This window comes from Rana temporaria, chromosome 2 (genome assembly GCF_905171775.1).
Source record: "Rana temporaria chromosome 2, aRanTem1.1, whole genome shotgun sequence".
NCBI lineage: Eukaryota > Metazoa > Chordata > Amphibia > Anura > Ranidae > Rana > Rana temporaria.
In genome coordinates, this window is record NC_053490.1 from 180,375,742 (window position 1) to 180,401,209 (window position 25,468).

Here is a 25,468-nt window from a genome sequence, read left to right on the forward strand (position 1 = left end):
AAATGGTGCAGGAAACTTTTTCTGGTGGGGAGGGGAGTGTTAAATATATTAGCAGATTTAACACTAAGGCCTCGTACACACGACAGGACATGTCCGATGAAAACGGTCCGCGGACCGTTTTCATCGGACATGTCCGCTGGCGGATTTTGGTCTGATGGCTGTACACACCATCAGACCAAATTTCCCGCGGACAGCGAACGCGGTGACGTGGCGGCGCCGTCGCCGCGACGATGACGCGGCGACGTGCGCGACCCTGGAAGGTCAATGCTTCCACGCATGCGTCGAATCACTTCCACGCATGCGAGTGCTTTCGGCCAAGGGGACATGTCCGGTGAGTCGTACAGACGACCGAACATGTCCGACGGACAGGCTTCCAGCGGACATGTTTCTTAGCATGCTAAGAAACATTTGTCCGCTGGAAACCTGTCCGATCCACCGGAAAATTGTCCGGTCGGCCGTACAGACGACCGAACATGTCCGCAGAAAATGGTCTGCGGACCAGTTTCAGAAGACATGTTCGGTCGTGTGTACGAGGCCCTACAAATTGATGACAAGGATGGTTTGTCGCATCCATGTAAACTGACACATTCTGCTGGAGAGCCTAAAACCTAGAAAAGGAAATAAATGCAGCCATCTCATCTAAGAATTGGTAAGCTGCAATATAATAAATCATGGGTGCTCAACCTTTCCAAGAGCAAGGACCACTTAAGTAATTTGGTAACTGCTCATGGGCCACAATGAAATGAAATGGTTCAGAATATAGAATTTTTTATTTTGATTAGTGTATTCAACAATTTGCTCCTGTAGTCACTGAATGCAGGCAGGATGCAGAGGAGGAGAAGCCAGCTTTCAGCGGTTGCAGGAAGAAAATGGAGAGGCTTGGTTCCTGTGTATGCCGCCCCCACTGCCCCTCCTGTCCAAGTGTAAAACAGAATGTGACATAGGCCCCTAACGCTAAACAAGTGGTTGGGGGGGGGGGGATTAATGCCCTCTAAAATCAGAGGTGTAACTAGAACCTTCAGGACCCCAGTGCAAGAAACCAGTGACAGTAGTAGTGGTGGTGGGATAGGGAGGATATTAGTGGCGGGATAGGGATGGCAGCAGTGGTAGTGGTGGGGGTAGAGATCACATCAGTGGTGGGATCAACGCTGTATCCTGGCCTAGGCCAACAAGGCCCAGGCCTAGGGCAGCACTTTTCAGGGGGGCAGCACAGAAAGAGTCCCCACCGGCTTGCGCTACACTATTAGTGTAGCGCCAGTCTTATGGGGCGGACTGAGCTAAGAGGCAAATTAGTCTAGCGCCCCTATAAAGCAGCCGCACTGCTTCCAGTATGTGGACGACCGGCATTCCTTAATTGTGGGGGGGGGGGGGGGGGTTGGCGAATTGAGCTGCTTCTAATTTTGACTGTCCTATAATCCTGGACCACAAACCTTCCTCACTGTGCTATATGTTTTCTGCTGCACTATTGGCATGGTTATATCTTCTTAGTCCTCTCCATAAAATTATTAGAAATGTGTGCTTAAACTATAGGCAACACTTTTCATTTTGGATAGAGTAAGGGAGGGTTATAGCCCCTGTCAGTTAATTTTTTTACCATCCCTGTCCCATTGCAGACTTTTCCCTTTACTTCCTGCCCCAAACAGGAATTGAGAGGAAATCTATGCAAATTAAAGGAATCCATTGCCCCCCCCCCCCCCCCACCAGGCCCTCAGAACTAGTGCCCCACTCAAGAAAAAAGAGTGGTGCTTAAACAGAAAAGGATGTGGCCTTGACAGGAAGGGGTGGATCATATTTAAATTTGGGGGTGCACAAGTTTAGTCAGGCCTAGGCAGCACAAATCCTTGCTGGGTGGGATAAGGATGACATCAGTGGCAGTGGTGGTGGTGGGGATAGGGATCACATAAGTGATGGGAAAGGGAGGACATCAGTGGCAGGGTTTAGGGATGAGGCGGGGTTTAGGGTTCAGTGGTTTGTTTTGGTGGTTGGCTAGGGATGACATTAATGGCAGTGGTGGTGGTCGGGATAGGGATAACATCAGTGATGGGATAGGGTGGACATCAGTGGCAGGGTTTAGGGATGAGGCGGGGTTTAGGGTTCAGTGGTTTGTTTTGGTGGTTGACATCAATGGCAGTGGTGGTGGTGGGGATAAGGATGACATCAGTCCACCACCATTGATGTCATCCCTATCATCCTATCACCATTGTCACTGCTGCAAATGTAAATGGGCCCTTATTGCCCTCAGCCCCGTAAAAGGCCCCTTTCACATGGGTGAAATCTGTTTGCTCAGCGGGTGATCTGCCTGATGATCCCTTATTGAGAAAAGCGGAGTGGACAGATGACAGCTCTGTGTCCCCCCCACATAGGGTTGTCACCTCATCCCTTTAAACCCAAACACATATGAACTACACAGGTTTCTTATGCCACGTACACACGACCATTATTCATGTCATAAAAAAAAAGTTTTTCCCAACGTGATTTGTCGTGATTCCTCTCAAGCCTGCCTTGCATACACATGTTCGTGAAAAAAAAAGCGCGGTTACGTACAACACGTACAACGGCACTATAAAGGGGAAGTTCCATTCGAATGGCGCCACCCTTTGGGCTGCTTTTCCCCGTCTCATAACTTGCTTCTGAGCATGCACGTTTTTTTCCCCTCGTTAAAGCGTACACACGACCGTTTTTCACAACGTGAAAAACTACGAGAAAAAATAGAGCAGGTTCTAAAAAAAAAAATCGTCATTTTTCTCCTTGAAAAAAATGCTCTGGAGCATACACACCACCGTTTTCACGACCAATTAAAAAAATGGCATTTTTCTCGTCATGAAAAACAGTCGTGTGTGCATTATGCAACTTTAATGCAGATAAGGCACCGAGTTGAATTACCATCTTAAAAAATAAGTATGCGTCCCCCTACCTATAGGTAGTGTAAATATCATCTAAAATGTGCACTGTTTAGGAGATATTTACTGTACAAGCAGCCAGTGACACCACTGGCACATGCGCTCTGAAGGAACGGCCACCTGCGCGCATATGTGGGAGTGATGCCATTGCGGCTCCGGCCAGTCACAGAGCCGGAGTCCGTGAACCCAGAAGCAAGACGGGTGAAGATGGAAGCTGTCTCCAGCAAAAACATTGCATCGCTGGAAGGCTTCATTTTCAGGTAAGTTTCACATAATGTGCTAGTATTCAATGCATACTAGCACATTATGTCTTTGCCTTGCAGGTAAGAAAAAAACAAAACAAAAAACAACTGCTTTAATCAGCCACAGAACCTGTGTAATTCATATGCTTGATGTAATTCATATGTTTGATGGCACACTGGCTGCGTTTGATGGGCACACTGGCTTCGTTTGATGGGCACACTGGCTGCGTTTGATGGGCACAGTGGCTGCGTTTAATGGGCACAGTGGCTGCGTTTGATGGGCACAGTGGCTGCGTTTGATGGGCACAGTGGCTGCAATTGATGGGCACAGTGGCTGCAATTGATGGGCACAGTGACTGCAATTGATGGGCACAGTGGCTGCGTTTGATGGGCACAGTGGCTGCGTTTGATGGGCACAGTGGCTGCAATTGATGGGCACAGTGGCGACTTTTGATGGGCACAGTGGCTGCAAATTGATGGGCACAGTTGCTGCGTTTGATGGCACAGTGTCTGCATTTGATGGCACACTGGCTACGTTTGATGGCATAGTGGCTGCGTTTGATGGCACACTGGCTGCGTTTGATGGTACAGTGGTTGCGTTTGATGGTACAGTGGCTGCATTTGATGGCACACTGGCTGCGTTTGATGGCACAGTGGCTGCGTTTGATGGTACAGTGGTTGCATCTTTTGGGCACAGTGGCTGCGTGTGATGGCACACTGGCTGCGTTTGATGGCACAGTGGCTGCATTTGATGGCACAGTGGCTGCATTTGATGGCACAGTGGCTGCATTTGATGGCACAGTGGCTGCATTTGATGGGCACAGTGAGCCTGCAATTGATTTTTTTTTTTTTTTTCAGAATTATTCAGTTTGTTTGCGCCCCCACCCCTCCAAAAAGCCGCCACTGCAAGGTTCTTTGCTTAAAAAAAAAAACAAAAAACAAAAAAAAACATATAGAATGTTTGAGGGTTCTGAGTAATTTTCTAGCACAAAAAAATATTTTTACATGTAGGAGAGAAGTGTCAGAATTGGCCTGGGTGGCAAGGGGTTAATAAACGTACTAAATAACATTCCCTTTCATTTCTTTTCGTACTTTGCCTAAATATTGAATGCTGCATTTATATAAAGATTTGATTACGTAGAGATGAAGAAAAGAGCATCGGAATAGTAGTCATTGTCTTGCATTGATCCTCCGTGGAATGACAGGAGGATGTGTGGAAATGCTAGGCTATTCCAGATGGTGTGCTGCCAGGCAGAGTCCATTCCACGTTTTCCTATGAGCCTTGTTGGTAGATTGAGGCAATGCATTTTGGAGCACGTTTGTTCTCGCTGTGTGTCTTCCTCTCCAGGGTTTGGTGGTGCCGGGTGCTGGGTGCTGGGTCAGGGCTGTGCTGTGTACAGTGTGTGTGCATTATGTAGAGTGGAGAGGAGTCAGTGTGACATGTGTAGTGCAGGTGACATCTGTCCCTTGTCATAGCACACACAGGTGAGTCGTGCCTAGGCTCCTTCTCCCTGCACCATCCCTTCTTCCCTCCCAGGATCCTCATCCAAACTTTTCTTCCAATTGTCGGGATCCCCAGCAAGGCACTCCATTAGGATTGAGTTGGATGACATTTGTGAAGATTGGGAAGTATTGCTGAGATTTTTTGGGGGGACACTGGATTGCAGCATGCTTTGGATGTGGGGAGCTGTGCTGCTGTCACTTTGTGCCGGTGCAGAAATGAAGGCTCGGAGCTGCAATGAGGTCAGACAGGCGTATAATGCTAAGGGATTCAGCCTGGTCACTGTCCCCTACCAGCAGATCACAGGTAAGTGCAACACACCTACCTCTGACCCCACAACACAACTGTCATTTCATTTCTTAACCCTTTGCAGTAACTGCCATTTCCCCATGACAAATACAACTCTTCTGCTTCTGTTATAATTTTTCAACTTGCAGTCACTTGATTATGTGTACAAAACAGTCAGCAACTGCAGTGAGCAATATTATTCAACCGAGTGTGTAGTTTACAAATATTGCTTGCTATCAGCTATTACCGTATAATGTTCAGAAAACTGCCATGAGAATTTTATTGATCATAAAGGTTTTTGTTTTTGGCACAAGAATTCCTGCGTCAATGTTCAGTAAAATGCTTGCGTTAGATGCGTTTAAATGAGTAAACTTGCAGTTCCTGCTCTGTTTTCAATCCGAAAATGCACTTTTTGCTTCTATGTATAGCCATGTACATGTGCTTAAAATGCATGTCCTCAGGTGATGATTTTTCAATTTTTGGTTACACATTTTATTGCAGTGCATGTTTACACACCTGTGTGCATGTCCCCATTGAAACAATACATCTGCATTAATCCATAAAAAAATAAAAATTGATTTTTTTTGTATTATTAACTATGGGGTTTAATTACTAAAGCTGGAGAGTGCAAAATCAGTCTAATTTCTGCATTGAAACCAATCAGCTTCTAGCCTTAGCTTGTTCAATTAGGCTTTGGAAATAAAACCTGGAAGCTGATTGGTTTCTGTGCAGACGTGAGCCTGCATTTGCACTCTCCAGCTTTAGTAAATAAATCCCTATGTGCATGTACCCTAGATGTAAACCCAATCACTAAAAATGTGCATTTACCCTTAAAGTAGATTTAAGCCTTAATCACTAAAAATGTGCATGTACCCTTAAAGTAGATGTAAGCCCCATCACTAAAAATGTGCATGTACCCTTAAAGTAGATGTAAGCCCAATCACTAAAAATGTGCATGTACCCTTAAAGTAGATGTAAGCCCAATCACTAAAAATGTGCATGTACCCTTAAAGTAGACGTAAGCCCAATCACTAAAAATGTGCATGTACCCTTAAAGTAGACGTAAGCCCAATCACTAAAAATGTGCATGTACCCTTAAAGTAGATTTAAGCCTTAATCACTAAAAATGTGCATGTACCCTTAAAGTAGATGTAAGCCCAATCACTAAAAATGTGCATGTACCCTTAAAGTAGACGTAAGCCCAATCACTAAAAATGTGCATGTACCCTTAAAGTAGATTTAAGCCTTAATCACTAAAAATGTGCATGTACCCTTAAAGTAGATGTAAGCCCAATCACTAAAAATGTGCATGTACCCTTAAAGTAGATGTAAGCCCCATCACTAAAAATGTGCATGTACCCTTAAAGTAGATTTAAGCCCAATCACTAAAAATGTGCATGTACCCTTAAAGTAGATGTAAGCCCAATCACTAAAAATGTGCATGTACCCTTAAAGTAGATGTAAGCCCAATCACTAAAAATGTGCATGTACCCTTAAAGTAGATGTAAGCCCAATCACTAAAAATGTGCATGTACCCTTAAAGTAGATGTAAGCCCCATCACTAAAAATGTGCATGTACCCTTGAAGTAGATTTAAGCCTTAATCACTAAAAATGTGCATGTACCCTTAAAGTGGATGTAAGTCCAATCACTAAAAATGTGCATGTACCCTTAAAGTAGACGTAATGTACCCTTAAAGTAGATGTAAGCCCAATCACTAAAAATGTGCATGTACCCTTAAAGTAGACGTAAGCCCCATCACTAAAAATGTGCATGTACCCTTAAAGTAGACGTAAGTCCCATCACTAAAAATGTGCATGTACCCTTAAAGTAGATGTAAGCCCAATCACTAAAAATGTGCATGTACCCTTAAAGTAGATGTAAGCCCAATCACTAAAAATGTGCATGTACCCTTAAAGTAGATGTAAGCCCAATCACTAAAAATGTGCATGTACCCTTAAAGCAGATGTAAGCCTTAATCACTAAAAATGTGCATGTACCCTTAAAGCAGATGTAAGCCTTAATCACTAAAAATGTGCATGTACCCTTAAAGTAGATGTAAGCCCCATCACTAAAAATGTGCATGCACCCTTAAAGTAGACGTAAGCCCAATCACTTAAAATGTGTATGTACCCTTAGGCTGGGTTCACACTTATGTGAATTGGATGTTGGTTCGCCGCATCCAATTCGCAATAGCAGGAGATTGTGACTGTCTCTCTATGGAGCCGGTTCACATATCTCCGCTGCGGCTCCGGTGCAAATTTGTACAGGAGCCCTGTGCGTCTTTTGGTCCGTTTCAGGTCCGAATTCAGACAAAAATTCGGGCAGAAATTGGACCTGAAAGGTAACCCAGGACGCACCAAACCCCTGCACTGTGAGCCGCTTGCGGCGATGGTGTGAACCCAGCCTTAAAGTAGATGTCATCTCAATTACTAAAAATGTCATGTAGTCTTTATCAAAATGTTAACTGATTATAACAAAAATGGAATACTAATATGAATATTAATAATATTAAACATCCTAATATTAGTAACCTGCGTCATTTCAAAAGTCATTTTTAATTTTAAATCTAAAGCTTTCATTAAAATAATACCTGGTATTCGCTCCATGACGTTTTTTTATTCAGGCACTTGTGTATAGGGTTCTGTATATAAGGGTTTTCTGTTTTATTTTCTTTCTATTGATTGAACTAGTTGGACTTTTGTAACCTGCTAACTATATGGCTAGGTAACTTTCTATTACAGGGTGACAATGCTGTGCTCCCCAATTGCTGCCCTGCTTGGTCACCATGTCACATGGGCTGTTAATGGAAACTTGAAGCAGATGTGCCAAAACGAATTGCACATTGCATGTTCCGCCACGGTCATCTATCCACCGTGGTCACCGTCCTGATAAATGACATGTAGCCAATGCTAAGATGCATGCCTGTAGACAGCAAGTGGGCTGCAAAAAGCTGGGGATGAGAAGCACTAAGATGCAGAAAAGAATGCAAAAAATTGAAAGCAGTAAAAAACATATACACAATGCTTTAGGAAAACAAATGTCATCCACTTAGTGTTTCTGTCTATTTTAGTCTGGCTGCTGTAAGTGCATTTATTATGTTTATTTTTGGTTGTTGTACTGATTGTGCCTGTCATCTCAGTCATCATACTGTGCTTTCTGCTCTTATCTTTGTTGGCATTGATGTAGACATATACTGTAGATACCCCCAGTACACATTCTTCTGTGTTCAGGTATCAAAGTGATGTCAAGGTATTGCTGAAGTAAATCATGTAATGCATTTCCATTTAGTATATCAAGGATGCCTTTCCACTTAAGCTGTACCTTAGTTGTATTTTATATACGATCCATTGGGGGTAACATTCCAAAAAAAAGCAGCCAGGCTTAATTATCCACATAACAAAAGATAAAGTTTGCTAAAGCACTATGTTTTACTTCCAGTGGTTTTCCAGTAGTGTGCTGTTATAGATTGTGTGTCTGTCATATGTTTCTTGTTCATTGTCTGGCCACTGTATCTATTACAGCTGGATAATGTCAGCTTGGAGGTATTCTTTAACCCTGTGTGCGCCTCAGGACAATGCATCTCCTGCAGATAAATGTTCACAATCATTTATATTCTTTAAATGTCTTTATGCTGAATAATATCCACATTTATTCCCATATGCCAGCTTATAATAGTAAATACCTATACTGGTAAAGGCAACCCCTTGTAGTTGTGTACTACATAAAAAGTACAGACAGCATAAACCCAGGGGCGGACTGACCATTGAGTCACTCGGGCACTGCCCGAGGGCCCCATGCCACTAGGGGGCCCCATCAGGGTTGCCAGGCTCAGTAAAACCAGAGACAATATGTACAAATCTGTGTTTTTTTTACATCTGTCCCTGATATGTCCAAAACCGACATGCTTTTGATGTGAAAATCCCGAGATTTTAGCTGCCCCGCCTCTGCACTGCCTCCTGGCGTGGTGGCCATCTGTAAGCCCAGGGGCCCGATAATCATCTATTGCCCCGGGGCCCCATGAGTTGTCAGTCTGGCCCCTGCATAAACCATAAACTTCTGCCCACCAGTACTGCAGCAATCCTTCTACTGAGTCTCCATTTACACCAAAATTCCACACCATGATTACTTATGATGCTCACTGCCCCTCCATGACCCTTTACTCTGCCAGGAAAAGGTATGCAGTGAGATTAACCATGCACCCTAATAGGCAGTGGTAACTACTGAAGATTACCCTGCATCCTAGAAGGCAGAGTTATGCAGTAACGATTTCCCTGCACCATAACAAGAAGAGCTATGCAGAAAAAAATGCCCTGCACCCCAACCATCAGAGCTGTACAGTAATGGTTATCCCTCACTCTAACAGGCAGAGCAATGCAGCGAAAAAGGCCCTGCATCCTGAACTGCAGTACTATGGTGTTACAATTACCCTGCACCCTAGCACACAGAGCAATGCATTGAACATGAATCAGCACCCTAACAGGCAGAACAATGGGATGGAGTGTACCTTGTACCCTAACAGGCAGAACAATGGGATGGAGAGTATTGTACTCTACAGGTAGACCTATGGGATGGAGATTACCTTGTACCCTAAGGCCTCGTACACACGGACGGACTGTCCGATGAAACGGTCCGCCGACCGTTTAATCGGACATGTCCGCTCGGAGATTTCTGTCTGATGGTTGTACACACCAGCAAACAAAAATCTGCGCGGATGCGATACACGGTGACGTGGCCACTCCGTTGCCGCGATGATGACGCGGCGACGTGCGTGGCCCTGGAAGGTCAATGCTTCCACGCATGCCTCGAATCACTCGACGCATGCGAGGGCTTTCAGCCGAGCGGACATGTCCGGTGAGTCTGTACAGACGACCGAACATGTCCGACGGACAGGCTTCCAGCGGAAACATTTGTCCGCTGGAAACCTGTCCGATCCGCCGGAAAATTGTCCGGTCGGACGTACAGAGGACCGAACATGTCCGCTGAAACTGGTCTGCGGACCAGTTTCAGCAGACATGTTCGGTCGTGTGTACGGGGCCTCTCAGGTAGACCTATGGGATGGAGATTACCTTGTACTCTAACAGGTAGACCTATGGGATGGAGATTACCTTGTACTCTAACAGGCAGAACTATGAGATGGAGAGTACCTTGTATCCCAACAGGCAGAACTATGGGATTGAAATTACCCTGCACTCTAACAAGCAGAACTATGCAATCAAAATTACCCTGTACCCTAACAGGCAGAAATATGGGATGGAGATTACCCTGGTAATGATTAAGCGCACCTGAAGTGTATGACACACGTCTACTAGCTCTTGATCGATTGCAGAGTACAGCCATTTCTTCTATTTTTAATGCATGTGGAGGCAAGCTAGGGCGGACACCTGTTAGATTATCAGGCTTCCTGTCTCACCTGGAGCGGCAAGTTTTCTTGTTTGGATATGGAGAATACCCTGCATCGTAACAGGCAGAACATTGTGATGAAGATTACGCTACACCGAAAACTATGCAGACGTTATCACTGGTCATGCCGTCTCTCATCCTGACAAGCTCCCATGACATCCATTGTGAATACTGCCTTCCAATAACTCCTCTCTACCTTGTCAGTCAGTGTCAGTGTAGTAATTATTGCCTACTCCTCAAACCTCAAAACTCACATCCATGTCTCTGGTATAACCATAGTGACAGTTGTGCGTCAGAGTGACAGATGATTACAGCGTAGAATGTTTCCACATGCTGACAGGTAACATGTTCTGACTGTAATTTAAATACTGTCAGTTGACATGATGTGATGTGTTCTGACACTGTGTGTTGTATTTTTATTCATTCTACCGATACACATTTTTATTACACATATTTTTATCTGTTCATTTATTAATTGATTTTTTATTTTTATTTTCTACTTTCCTCACAGAAATTAAGACATTATTAAAAACAACAACACATAAAAAGTTAATTTTCTCACTTTTCTATTACACATAAAGGTCATTTACTACAATTTACCTGACGCGCCTTTGCTAGTTTTATATAAAACGTGCACCAGTTTGATAAGGCATGAGAAATGTGCACACTGCGGTACCAATAGTAAAAATAAATGTTTTTGTTCCAACTACTCTAAGCCAATAAAGATACATTCTAATGAGTAAAGTCAGACCTTGTACTAAGTTCAGTAAACATAATATCACATAATGTACATGCTCAGTCACTATGGGATTAGTTTTCTGTATTCTGCAAAAAACCTGGTTGATTCTGCTGTTCTCACTCCCCGCTCCATGTCCCCACTGCAGTTGTGGATTTAAAAATCAGTGGCCCAGATTCAGGTACATTTGCGCTTTATTTGCGGAGGCACAGGGCAACGATCTTGCCCTGCGCCCCCGCAAATATTTTGCGCTGCCCTCGATTCACGGAGCAGTAGCTCCGTAAATTGCGAGGGCGCGCCGGCAAAATTGCCCCGGCATAAGCGCGCGCAATGTAAATGATCCCGCCGGGGGCGGGAATCATTTAAATTAGGCGCGCTCCCGCGCCGAGCATAGAGCGCATGCTCCGTCGGGAAACTTTACCGACGTGCATTGCGGCAAATGACGTCGCAAGGACGTCATTTGCTTCAAAGTGAACGTGAATGGCGTCCAGCGCCATTCACGATTCACTTACGCAAACAACGTAGATTTTAAATATCGCGACGCGGGAACGTGGGTATCCTATAGCATTGGCTGCGCCTGCTATTAGGATGTGTAACCTTACGCGAAACCCGACGTACGCAAACTACGTAATTTGCATACGCAGGGCTCGTGCAACGTTGTGAATCGGTGTTAGTATTTTATTTGCATACTGTACACAGATCACAATGGGAGCGCCCCCTAGCAGCCAACGCAAGAATGCAGCCTAAAATCTGCGTGGCATAAGAGCCTTATGCCACGCAGATTTTAGGCTGCAGTCGGCGTAGCGATGTTCCTGAATCGGGAGCATTCGCTACGCCAGAGCAAGTAAGCAATTGCGCTGTGTAACCTATGGTTACACAGGCGCAATTGCTTCTTGAATCTGTCCCAGTGTTGGCAACTAGTGGACATGCTCCAGTTTCAGTGTATTTTCTACCCTGAACAGTTCCTCCTTGATCACATCTGAGCAGCCCATGTGACTATAGAGTTACACATGTGGGTGTATACACAGTGGTAACGACAGCCCACTCCCTCCTTCTCCATGTCCACTAACCAGCTAAACACAATGGAGGAGTGATATCACCTCTTGATTGTCAGAGGCGTCACCTCCCTGTTATTCCGAATTTGCGCCGTAAGTTACGGCAGCGTAGTGTAACTTTGGCGGCGTAAGGGCGCGCAATTCAAATGGATGTGATGGGGGCAGTGTTTTATGTAAATACGTCTTGACCCAACGTAAATTACGTTTTTTTTAACGGCGCATGCGCTGTCCGTGGGGGTATCCCAGTGCGCAGGCTCGAAATTAACCCGCAACAAGCCAATGCTTACGAGGTGAACGTCATTCTACCCAAATCCCTATTCGTGAACGACTTACGCAAGCGACGTAAAACATTAAAAATTTGACGCGGGAACGACGTCCATACTTAACATTGCATACGCCTCATAGAAGCAGGAGCAACGTTACGCCGGAAAAGCCTTACATGACGTAAAAAATTCCGCCGGGCGCACGTACGTTTGTGAATCGGCGTATCTAGGTCATTTGCATATTCTATGCCGAAAACTACGGAAGCGCCACCTAGCGGCCAGCGTAAATATGCACCCTAAGATACAACGGCGTAAGAGACTTACGCCAGTCGGATCTTAGCCTAATTTCGGCGTATCTTGCTTTCTGAATACAGAAAGAAGATACGCCGGCGCAGCTTTGAATTTACGCGGTGTATCTATAGATACGCTGGCGTAAATCATTGCTGAATCCGGCCCTGTGTGTTTAGTATCACTTTAAGCTTTTCCAAGATCCCTCTGTCTACAATGCAAAGGAAAGGTAAAGCAAAGCAAAGTAAGCAAAGTATTTGTCATGCTTTTTCTTCTTATGTGTATTTATTTTTATTTCTTTAATGCAATTTTATGTTAACAGCAGACACCTACCTATACAATCTAAGGCCTCGTACACACGATCGGAATTTTCGATGGAAAAAATCAGAAGAACTTTTTCCGTCGGAAATTCCAACCATGTGTATGCCCCATTGGAGAAATTTCTATTGAATTCCATCAGAGATTACATAGAGAACATGTTCTCTTTTCCTCCGATGGAATTCCGTCGGAATTCCGGATGGGAATTTGGTAGGACAAAGGTCCGATCGTGTTTACGGTGCATAACTGGGTATGTACAAATGCTTGTTTAGCCCAAGTGGTCCACCTACTCAAATGGAATTTCAGTAAACTGCTGTTAAATAGAACCAATGGCAACTGAAAAAAGAATGAGCTGGATAAACTTTTGAAAAAGGATCACTGATCCATCAGAAAATTCCAGAAGGAACTTTGTTCCTAGAGAGTACTAGGTGGACATTTCACTTAAAGTGGAGGTTCACCCTAAAAACATTTTTCTAACATTACATTGTGCTCACTTCCAACATTGACAGTATGCTGTTTTTTTTTTTTGCTGTACGTACCGTCGTATAGCTATTCCCCCCCCCCCACCCGCTTCCGGGTGATGGCTCCCACGGGAGTGGGCGTTCCTATGCAGAGGCTAAGTGATTGACGTGATGACAAAAACTTCCCCCCCGGCGCATAAGGCCCGTCACCAGTTTCCGAAAGAAGCCGAACGCGGTGCGCAGGTGCCATATAGAGCCGACTCGCTGTTCGGCTTCTTCGGAAACTCGTAACGCGGCCTTATGCGCTGGGGTGGAAGTTTTTGTCATCACGTCACTCACTTAGCCTCAGCATAGAGTAATGTTGGGGGACCAGCTTGATCCGCAGGACACAGGCTTTTTAAATCAAAACTAAGGTTTATTAAACTTAAATGGCTTAGCAGCAGCAAAAACAAAGGAAATAACAGTCTCACCGACTTGTACAGCTCAGAACTGCTATCACAGTTAAATAGTCCTTGCAGGTAAGTCCTTCAGTAGCAGGCTTTCAGGCAACACACTGCCAAGTCCTTTCACAGCTTTTCATAGCTTCCACAGCTTTCCTTGTCCACCATTCACCATGCATAGACTCTCCTACACTCCTTCACTCTCACCTGCACTTCCTGTCTGCTTTAAACTACTTCCTTGGACAGGTGCATTAACCCTTTCCGTTCCCTTAAAGGCACCACAGTCCAAACAGAGGGGAAATATAACGTCCTTCCAGGACCCAGCCATGGCGTCCTGTACATATCCCCCCCCTGTGCCCCAACGCCAAGGAGGTGGAGGCAACAGTGGAGCTCAAACAATGGACTCGGGAGAGGGCATCTGCATTTTGATGCAGTCTCCCGGGCTATGCTCACTATAAACTTAACTCTTGGAGCGCCAGGAACCACCTGGTAATCCTGGCATTAGTTCCTTTACCTTGCCTCAGCCACGTTAAAGGGGCATGATCAGAAATTAACCTAAATTCCTCCCAAGAGGTAATATCTGAGGGACTCCAGAGCCCACTTAAATGGCCAGACACTCTCTTTCAATAATAGCGTAGTTTTTCTCCGCTGGTGTCAACTTCCTACTGAGGAAGACTACTGGGTGCTCCTCACCATGAACAACCTGTGATAATACAGCTCCCAATCCTACATCGGAAGCATCAGTTTGGACAACAAACTCTTCTGAAAAAATTGGGCGCTATCAAGACAGGGTGTTGGCACAGTGCTGACTTTGAGCTCCAAAAAGCCTTCTCAGCGTCTGCATTCCACTCCACATGACCGATTTCGGCCCTTGTCAGATCGGTCAATGGAGCCGCCAATGTGGCAAGTTGGGTACGAACCTCCTGTAGTAATCCCACCATGCCCAGGAATGCACGTACCTGCTTTTTTTGTGAGGGGGCGGGGCCAACTCTTTATAGCCTCTACCTTGCTGACCTGAGGTTTCACCACCCTCTACCCACAATATAGCCCAGGTATTTCACCTCCTCATTCCCAAAGCACATTTTTTCAGGGTTTATTGTAAACCCCTCTTTCCAGAGAGAGTCCAGTACTGCCTGGACTTTGGGCAAGTGTGACTCCCAGTCTCTGCTAAAAATGACTATGTCGTCCAAGTATACTGAGGCATACTCCCGATGATGTCGTAAAATCCTATCCATTGCTCGCTGGAACGTTGGCTGGAGCAGTTTGCAGTCCAAAGGCATTCTTTTGTACTGAAAACTCCCTCTGGAGTAGAAAAAAGCAGTTTATCTTTTTAGCAGCCTTAGTTAATGGGATTTGCCAATACCCCTTGGTAAGGTCTAACGTTGTGATATACCTAGCTGGACTAGTCTCTCAATAAGTTCATCTACCGGGGCATGGGGTAGGCATCAAACCGTGAAACTTCATTAAGCTTCCGGAAATCATTGCAGAATCGCAGAGTCCCGTTGGGCTTTGGTACCAAACACAATCGGGCTCGACCACCACTCTGCGATTCCTCAATGATCTCCAGGTCCAGCATCTTCTTTTACTTCCTCTGAACGGCCTTCCTTTGAGCCTCTGGGATGCGGTAGGGCCTGACAAAAACCTTTGACTCCAGGTTCCGTGATAATATCATGCTCTATGATACTAGTTTGCCCCGGCAAAGTCTGAAAACTTCTCTTTATTTCTCTGCAAGAACTCCTTTGCCTGCTGACTTTGGTATTTAGATAGGGTATTTGCTACTTTGACACTCTCCACCCCAACCTGTGGCTCAAGCCTTGCACTAGCCAGGGAGGTCACCGGTTCCCTGTCTGTCCAGGGCTTTAACAAGTTGACATGATATATCTGATACGGTTTCCTCTTGCCTGGCTGGTGGACTCTATAATTGACCTCTCCCACTTTTTCCACAACTTCAAAGGGTCCTTGCCACCTGGCTAAGAACTTACTTTCCACAGTGGGAATTAGCACCGCTACTCGATCCCCCACTTGGAAGTGCCTTATTTTAGCAGCCCTGTTATAGACCTGTCGTTGAGCCTCCTGGGCTTTTTGCAATGCTCTTTGACTAGCGGCATCACGGTTTGGATCCTTTCCTGTATTTGGGAGACATATTCCAGGACACTCTTATGCTGAACAGGTTCACTTTCCCACTCCTCTTTAACCACGTCAAGAAGTCCGCGAGGTCTCCGCCCATATACCAACTCAAAGGCGAAAAACCCGTGGAGGCCTGGGGGCACTTCCCGGATAGCAAACAGGAGAGCTGGTAACAGGCAAGTCCCAATCTTTTCCCAACCTTTGTACCACTTTCCTTGAGCATAGATTTAAGGGTCTTATTAAAGCGTTCCACCAACCCGTCCGTTTGGGATGGTAGACCGATGTGCGTAGCTGTTTTAAATCCGGAACAGCTTACACACATCGGCCATAACCCTTGACATAAACGGGGTACCCTGGTCTGTGAGTATTTCCTTGGGGAAACCAGGACGTGTAAAACATCTGGAATAATTCCGGGCAATGCCTTTGAGGAGTATCCGCAGGGGTAGCGCCTCAGGATATCGGGTGGCATAGTCAAGAATCACCAATATGTAGGAGTGACCTCGAGCTGACTTTACCAAGGGACCCACTATATCCATGGCTATCCTCTCGAATGGGACCTCAATTATGGGCAGAGGGACCAAAGGGCTCCGAAAATGAGTCACCGGAGCGGTCCAACTGGACAGGTCGGACAAGATGGTACAGTATCTCTTTACCTCTGCTTTCAGACCTGGCCAGTTAAAACGGTCGGTGATCCGTGCCTCCGTTTTTTCAACTCCCAGGTGTCCCCCTAACACATCGTTATGGGCCAGGTCAGAACCTTTCGTCTATATTGTTGGGGTACCAACAATTGCTCTACCACATTTTCTCTCTCCCTTGGTAACCCGATACAGCAATTCATTATATATTGCAAAGTGTGGCCACCTCTCATTCGCACCTGGCTCTTTGGGGAACCCCATTTACTACTACAACTTGTTCCCGTGCATGGGCCAATGTGGGGTCCTGCATCTGAGCAGTCCCAAATGCCCCCTGGGGAACACCCAAATCCGGCCAGCGCAGGGGTAGAGGCCACTTCCTCATCCTCTTCCCCCGCATTGCCCGAAGTGGGAAGGCTCCTCCCCTTAGGGTTTTGATAGGTCTGTGGACCACATATCTTGACATTCTCAATAGTATCAAACACTACTTTCATCACCATTAACCCAATCATTAGCATTTTCTCATCTGGGTCCTCATTAACATTTGGCAGTTCAGGGTTATCCCTCTCAGCAGCAGGAAACAGGGGGGCTAGTTTCTCCCCAGTCCTCTGAACTGTTCTCCTTGTTCCCACAGTTTTGTAAACAATGGACAGTCTCGTCCTATTATAACATCATGCACCAAGTTCTTTACCACCCCCACCTCTTGAGTAACAGTGCCACATGCTGAGGCGATAGACAACGTGATGAGCGGGTACTCTCTAGTGTCCCCGTGAATGCATACCACCCGAAAGTTTTACTTACCGGACCGATCTTCCCAATCACTCTAGGATGAACCAGGGTTACCATGCTTCCAGAGTCCAACAAAGCCGGGCAGGGAGGTGGTTCACTTGGACTTCACACTCAAACTTTTCCTCATCCAGGTCGAGGTGTGTGGTGCACACTTTATGGGCACAAAAAGACCCCTCCGAAGAACCCGCATTCCATGGGCTCCTCTTGCAGTGGGCAGTGTGTCCGGGTATGACCCCAGGAATGACATCGCCAACATTGTACATCCCCTCCTCTCCGAACAGGAACAGAACGCTGAGGAGGGTACCAGGGAGTGACTCTTGGCCTTCCGGGGGTGTTTGTCCCAGGGCTCCTTGGAACATCCTTTCGAAGGGCAGCAGTTGGTCGAACAGGCCGTGGCAGACTGGTCCCTATGCGCTTGGTAGGTCCGAGCAGGTCCTCCACCACTGTATATCGTTCCACCATCTCAACAAGGAGGTTTGCTGTTTTGGGGTCTCCATGGCTGACCCACCGTTGAAGGTCATCTGGCAGGGACCTCAGGTATCGGTCCAGCACGACCAGCTCCACGATTTGGGGGCCAGACAACACCTCAGGCTGCAGCCATTTTTTTACTAGTTGCACTAGGTCGTGCATTTGAGACCGGGGTGGCCGATCTGGATGATATTTCCATTGGTGTACACGTTGGGCCCGAACGGCCGTAGTCACCCCCAGACGAGCCAGAATTTCTGCCTTTAACTTTTGATAGTCTTTAGCATCATCTGGTGGCAGGTCAAAGTAGGCTTTTTGAGGATCTCCAGTGAGAAAAGGAGCAATGAGGCCGGCCCACTGGTCCTGAGACCATCCTTCTCTCTCCGCTGTCCTCTCAAATGTAGCAAGAAATGCCTCTACATCATCGCTCAGGGATAATTTCTGTAGAAAATGGCTTGCCCTCACAGTCACCTGGTTGCCAGGGGCAACAGCCGCTTGTTCCGAACCTGAGACAGCTGCTGCACTGCTTCCTTTAAAGCCGTCACCTGAGCCTGCATAACCCTTGCTGCGTCGCTTGCTGGGCCGCCAACAGGCGAGTATTTTCTTGCTGCAGAGCCAGCGCCTCTTTGTGGTAAGTTTGTTGTGCCTCCAGCTGGGCTGCTAAGCGCTGATTAGCTTCCTCATAGCGAGTCTGCGCTTGCATGTTAGCCAAGGTCAGCTGTTTATTAGCTCCTCCATTGCTTCAACTTTCAATGTTTGTGCAGCTTTAACCCAGGACATAAATTCAATGTACTGTCTCTTTAAATGTCAGTTCAATATAAAGTCCAATGCAAAAAGAAAAAAAAGTTTTTTTTTTTTCTCTTCTTATGCCTGTTATTCTGTCCTGCCCGCATTCGAGCACCAGTGTAATGTTTGGGGGACCAGCTTGATCGCAGGACACAGGCTTTTTAAATCAAAAACTAAGGTTTATTAAACTTAAATGGCTTAGCAGCAGCAAAAAACAAAGGAAATAACAGTGCCTCACCGACTTGTACAGCTCAGAACTGCTATCACAGTTAAATAGTCCTTGCAGGTAAGTCCTTCAGTAGCAGGCTTTCAGGCAACACACTGCCAAGTCCTTTCACAGCTTTTCATAGCTTCCACAGCTTTCCTTGTCCACCATTCACCATGCCATAGACTCTCCTACACTCCTTCACTCTCACCTGCACTTCCTGTCTGCTTTAAACTACTTCCTTGGACAGGTGCATTAACCCTTTCCGTTCCCTTAAAGGCACCACAGTCCAAACAGAGGGGAAATATAACGTCCTTCCAGGACCCAGCCATGGCGTCCTGTACAATAGGAACGTCCACTCCCGCGGGAGCCACTACCCGGAAGATATTGATATGGCGCTGGCAGTAGGACGGTATTTCTTAAAATGGCATTTGTTGGCACATGCCTGGGGCAGCACAAGCTTCATAAATATACAAATACATAAGTTCCAATCATACCCGTGACCCAGTCATTTCATGACTGTGCAAAAATGATACCCTGGTTGCAGCACTGTGGTGTGGGTTAAAACAGACAGTGAGGAGATGACAACCTCATCATCATATGTCTATGAAAGCAATCTACTGCAGATCTATCTCAGTTCTGATGGGCTGTAAGGTCTGACACAAGTGTAAAATAAGCCTAATATGCCCCCGTACACACGATCGGAATTTCTGATTGGCTTAAATCCGATGGAATTTTTCGTCGAAATTCCGTTCAAGCTGTCTTGCATACATGCTATTAGACCAAATTCTGACCGTCTAAAACACGGTGACGTAAACCACTACGACAAGCTGAGAAAAGAAGAAGTTCAATGCTTCCGAGCATGCGTCGACTTGATTCTGACAATGCGTGGGTTTTTTTCTCCGTTGGAGTTTGCACACACAGACGATAGGAATTTCCTATCGTTTTTTTTTTCCATCGGAAAAAAATAAAACATGTTCTATTTCTAAACACCAACGGAAAAAAAGTCTGATGGGGCCCACACACGATTGGAATTTCTAATGAAAAAAGTCCATCTGAATTTTTTCATCGGAAATTCCGATTGTGTGTACGCGGCATAAGTGGAGCCAAATCTATCTAACTGAGCCCTACATAGAGATGGAAATCTAAGGGGGGTTCTTATTCTTCTACACTTTGTCTGAAACTACAAACGCTTTGCCTGGACATACTGGCCCAGATTCAGAAAGAAGATACGACGGCGTATCTCCTGATACGCCGTCGTATCTCTGAGTCCGGCCGTCGTATCAATGCGCCTGATTCATAGAATCAGGTTACGCATAGATCTCCCTAAGATCCGACAGGTGTAAGTGACTTACACCGTCGGATCTTAGGCTGCAAGCTCACGCTGGCCGCTAGATGGCGCTTCCGTTTGTATACGCGAGGAATATGCAAATGAGGAGTTACGCCGATTCAGAAACGAACGACCGCCCGGCGCTTTTTTTTTACGTTGTTTGCGTTCGGCTTTTTCCGGTGTATAGTTACCCCTGCTATATGCAGCGTATCCTATGTTAAGTATGGCCGTCGTTCCCGCGCGAGTTTTGAATTTTTTACATCGTTTGCGTAAGTCGTTCGAGAATACGGATGGACGTAATTTACGTTCACGTCGAAACCAATGACGTCCTAGCGACGTCATTTAGAGCAATGCACGCTGGGAAATTTTACGGACGGCGTATGCGCAGTTCTTTCGACGCGGGGACGCGCCTGATTAAAATTTATTAAATTTACACACCCCCTAGCCGCGGAATTCGAATTCCGCCGGGGGATTTACGATACGCCGCCGCAACTTTACAGGCAAGTGCTTTCTGAATAAAGCACTTGCCTCAAAAACTTGCGGTGGTGTAACGTAAATCAGATAGGTTAGCGGATCTTTAGATCTTTAGATCTGAATCTAGCCCCCCCTTGAAAGTGGAACTGTGGACCTAAAATACTGTTTTGCTTGAAACACTTATTACATTATTTTAACCATGTTATTGGGCAAAACCTGGTGTTTATATCAGCTTGTGTTGTGTTTATTAAGAATCCAAGGCATTTCTGTTCATAGGTCTCAAAGCAGTCACATGGGGTGGCACAGCTATAGGAACGCTGATGTTTTTACCTGTAAGCCAGTACATTGTATTACTGGTTATTAGGGCAGCAAAGGGGATTATTTTGCTAGGCTTATTCATAGGTTTGCATTGTTCATCTGAATTTGAAAAAGGTTGAGCATTGTACAGAGGGACATTTTAATTGAGTCCCTGTACCAATTTGTGTTATACCATGCATATATATTGTGGCGCACAAACTAAGCAGAGAAAGTCTCTGGGAATTTAGATAACAAAGTAAAATAAATTCCTTTAGGCAAGTTTGTAAAGCATTGAAAATCCCAGATCTGAAGGTTTCTTAAATGAAATATTCCCTGAAATGGCAATACCATATGTTTAACACAAAGCATACTTGTTTGACTATTGTATTTGTTTTTGTTATCACTGGTTAAGCACTAGAAAACCAATTTTATGGCTGACATTGCTCTTGACAAACTATAAATTGTGAAAAATTGTGTATATAGGCAACTGAACCAATGCTGTTCCTACTGAAAGAAACACTAATGTCGCGTACACACGATCGGAAATTGCTGTGGATTTTTTCTTTCCGAGGGAATGTTGGCTCAAACTTGTGTTGCTTACAGACACAAATGTTGGCGGAAATTCTGAACGTCAAGAACACGGTCATGTACAACACTACGACGAGTCGAGAAAAAAATTGGCGTTTTATACTGTAGGCCTGTGATTCTTAGGAATAACTCGCTTAAATCTGACCAAACAAGAATCTAATAGGCATCCCGGGTATGACATTTTTTTAAAAACAAAATTTTAAATTATAATATAATACATAATTATAAATAATTATAGCAAGTAATAATATAATTAAAATAAAAATTATTCAATAATGTAATCAAATCAAAATCACTGAAATTTTCTCAGTTGCAGAATTGTTGCTGTCATTATTTTTTTTTTTTTTTTATGACGAATTTCCCCGCAAATCACTATCGCACAATTCTGCAAGTGATTATAATTTATTATCGCTGTTTTCTAGCTGCTCTAAAACCATTTTTGACATAAAGGGACACTTTTGGTTGCTATGGACAATCTACAGTTTGCAGGGAGAAATAACAGTTTTTATTATACAAAAGTACATGCAGGACACAGGGCAGACCACTAGGGACAAGGGGTGTGTGTATTTTTTACATACAGTTCTGTAATCTATAAGATTACAGTATACTGTATGTACTGTGTTTGTTTACTTTTTTGAATTTGGCGCCGATCTCCGCTCCCGTGCGTTGTAACGTCGCAGGGAACGGAGATCGGCGGCACAGGAGGACGCTGTGTGAATCGAGCGAGGTCTCGCTCGCTCACACAGCGTGGTGACATCGCTGGATCCAGGACAAGGTAAGCCAGCGCACGCTGCAGGCTCTGCATATCTACCCCGAGCGTGACTCGGGGTTACCGATCGTAACATGAAAAACCCACCCCGAGTCACGCTCGGGAATACCGCCAGGGGGGTTAATTCAGATTTTCGGACAAATTGATTTTTTAACGAAACAAAATAAATAGAAACAAATTTTGGGAGTAACTAAATTTATTTTTCGTACGAAAACGAAATTCCAAAACAAAATATTTCAGTGTGCACGTCTAATATTTTATATATATAGTAATAATATGGGTCTGTTTTTCTCCTTTAACGTTACAAGCTTGTAATAGAAATAAAGCTGACCCGTGTCATTTGTGACTTTCCCAAGATAGTCATGACCACATCTAGCTGTCCTTGGCTACAGCTCAGCGGAGAGGCATTTCCATTGCACATTCTGCCCATCTCATCAAAGAGGCAGCAGATACCCATTTCCTGAATGACTATGTAAGCTTCTTTATTTTTATCCTGACCGTAGTTCTTCAATAAACTGTACGATGCACCTGAGAACCTGACGTAGTGTATAGACAGTATATTGGCAAAAATATTCATTTAATAAATTATTAACACTGAGAAATCATACAAGGTTACAGACTGCATAGTGAGCATTTAAAATGGTGCATTGTAATTCAAGCTTTCAAAGCTTTGCTTGATAACTTGACTTTAAAATTATTATGTGTCATTTTGTTTGAATGTTTAAGGGGTAAGTAAATTGCACAAAATGTCACATAGGAAGCATCTTGAAAACACCAAACACCTGTTTTTAGAAAGTACGCCGTGGTGCGCATTTTAGTATTTCACAGCCATTAACTCAAAATCTATAAACATCACATAGATACCTTGGGCTATGTTGCCTCTTAAAACACTTATTTTAGTTTCTAAACTTCTGCTTCATGAATATTTGATTTCTAATATTGATAGAACATTTTGTGTAGAAATGAATATGAAAGGATCATTTTATCAAAAGGGCCAGAACTGCAAATCTCTACAATTTGCGATATACTGGGTTATTACAATATTTTAATATATATATATTTATTTTAAGATTTATCGTTAATAGCATGGAACATTTTTTATTTATTTTTTCTTCTGCGGTATGTCATTTTCTAACATTAGTGAGTCAGGATAGTTGATGACTGTCATGGACCTTGGAATGTCCCAGTAACTGGAGAGCAAATCCCACTGCTGCCACCAATGTAACTAGACCATTGCTCGCTCGCTTCCGCTCTCCCGACACTCCTCCGCTACTATTGAGTCAGCTTGCAGATCGCAACGTCTGATTGTCGGTCATCCAAGGCTCAGGGATCCGAACTACAGCTATATGCCGTTCGGGATCAATTAGAACAAACACCAGGCAGGCTGTATGTAAGTTCAAACAGGAAGACCTTTATTGGAAGTACACAACACACTTTTAAACAGAATTTGGAACATCCCGCCCCCAACAATCGCTTTCCTATTGGTCAATTGTAAAGTACATGGAGTTCTCCTTCAGGTCCTCATAACCATGCAAATGAGGACTTGAAAATGAGTTCAGCAGGGATTGGTCCGATAGCTTGAATGGAGGGACTGTTATGTGTATTGAGACAGAAGCCCCAGGGGGCAATCAATGTACACAATAGCCAGACACAGAACAATGGAGCCGTCTGGAGCTTTAAGACAGGGAAGAAGACCCCCCACTGTGTAACAGCTTTCAGGGAGGGACACTTCTGCATTCCAAGGTCCATGACAATGACATTGATTCGCAGTCTATAATTCAAAGCTCCTGATTGTAGTGAGTTATAGATAATCAGCCTTATTTACCAAAGGAGTATAGAATTGTTATATAATAAATTGAGTTTTCACTTCAGTTATCCAATCATGTGAAAAGAAAAGTCCTTGTTTCATTGGCACATGTTTGGGTATTTAAAGTGAGCATGATTGAATAAACTGATGTGAATATTTGACTGTCAGGTCCCCCTGTTGGACTAATGGGGCCCCCTACAGGAGGACCGGTTCTTACCCCTTATCGGCGGTCTCTTGCCAATGTGAAGCCTGGCCATACATGTTCAATGTTCTTCTATAATTTTCCTTTACATTTACCTTAAAGGGGTTGTAAACCTTCCTGTTTTTTCACCTTAATACATCCTATGCATTAAGATGAAAAAACATCTGATAATTACCGCCCCCCCGTTTTACTTACCTGAGCCCTCGAAAGTCCCACGTCGAGAACCCGCTGGATCTTGGCTCTTCATTGGATAGATTGATAGCAGCGCAGCCATTGGCTCCCGCTGATGTCAATCAAATCCAATGACGCAGGTGCCGGGGGGCAGGGCCGAGTTCGGCATTCGTGTCTATGGACACAAATGCTGGATTCGGGAGCCTGCAAGGTAACCCCCTTGGGAGAGCGCTTCCCAAAGGGGGTTAACTGATGCGGGGAGGAGCCGAGACAGCCACGAGGGACCCCAGAAGACAGCGTTCGGGCCACTCTGTGCAAAACGAGCTGCACAGTGGAGGTAAGTATGACATGGTTGTTATTTTATTTTTTTTACATTTCAAACCTTTAGTATCACTTTAAAGTGGTTGTAAACCCATATTGACAAAAATAAATAAAACAAACACCTGCAAGACAAAAGCATAATGAGCTAGTATGCATAGAATAATACTCACCTAAGATCGAAGCCCTCGCTGCGGTGCCCGTACACCGCAATGGCCACGACATCACTCCCGGAGTTACTTGTGGGTATCGCGGACTCCGGCGCTGTGATTGGCCAGAGCTGCGATGACGTCACTCCCGCCGGTAACGGCACATTGCGCATGTTCTGATGACTCCGGCACATGCAGATACAGGGGATATCTCTTAAACCGTGCAGGTTTACGAGATATCCATGGTAGCTACACATAAGCCTTAATATAGGCTCCCCTGTAGAAAAAAGGGGTTTGTAATGGTTTACAACCACTTTAAACAATGTAGTGCAAGGGTCTGCCTAACTAGATACAATTGAAAGTTATTTAGTATTGACCTCATATTATATGGTTTTTGGTAAATCCAAAGGAAAATTGTACAAGAAAATGGAATTGAATCCATATGGCCAGCCTAAAAATTCATGC

At 44.8% G+C, this 25,468-nt stretch overlaps 1 protein-coding gene across 1 annotated transcript in view; it reads left to right on the top strand.

Annotated features, from left to right (window-relative positions):
- Positions 1-4,770: 4,770 nt before the first annotated feature.
- Positions 4,771-25,468, top strand: part of GPC6 (glypican 6) — a 921,045-nt gene continuing 900,347 nt past the window's right edge. The window contains exon 1 of the mRNA XM_040336093.1: positions 4,771-4,949. Within this exon, the coding sequence (XP_040192027.1) occupies positions 4,811-4,949 (139 nt within the window). The 5' untranslated portion in view covers positions 4,771-4,810. The remainder of the gene's footprint in view (positions 4,950-25,468) is intronic.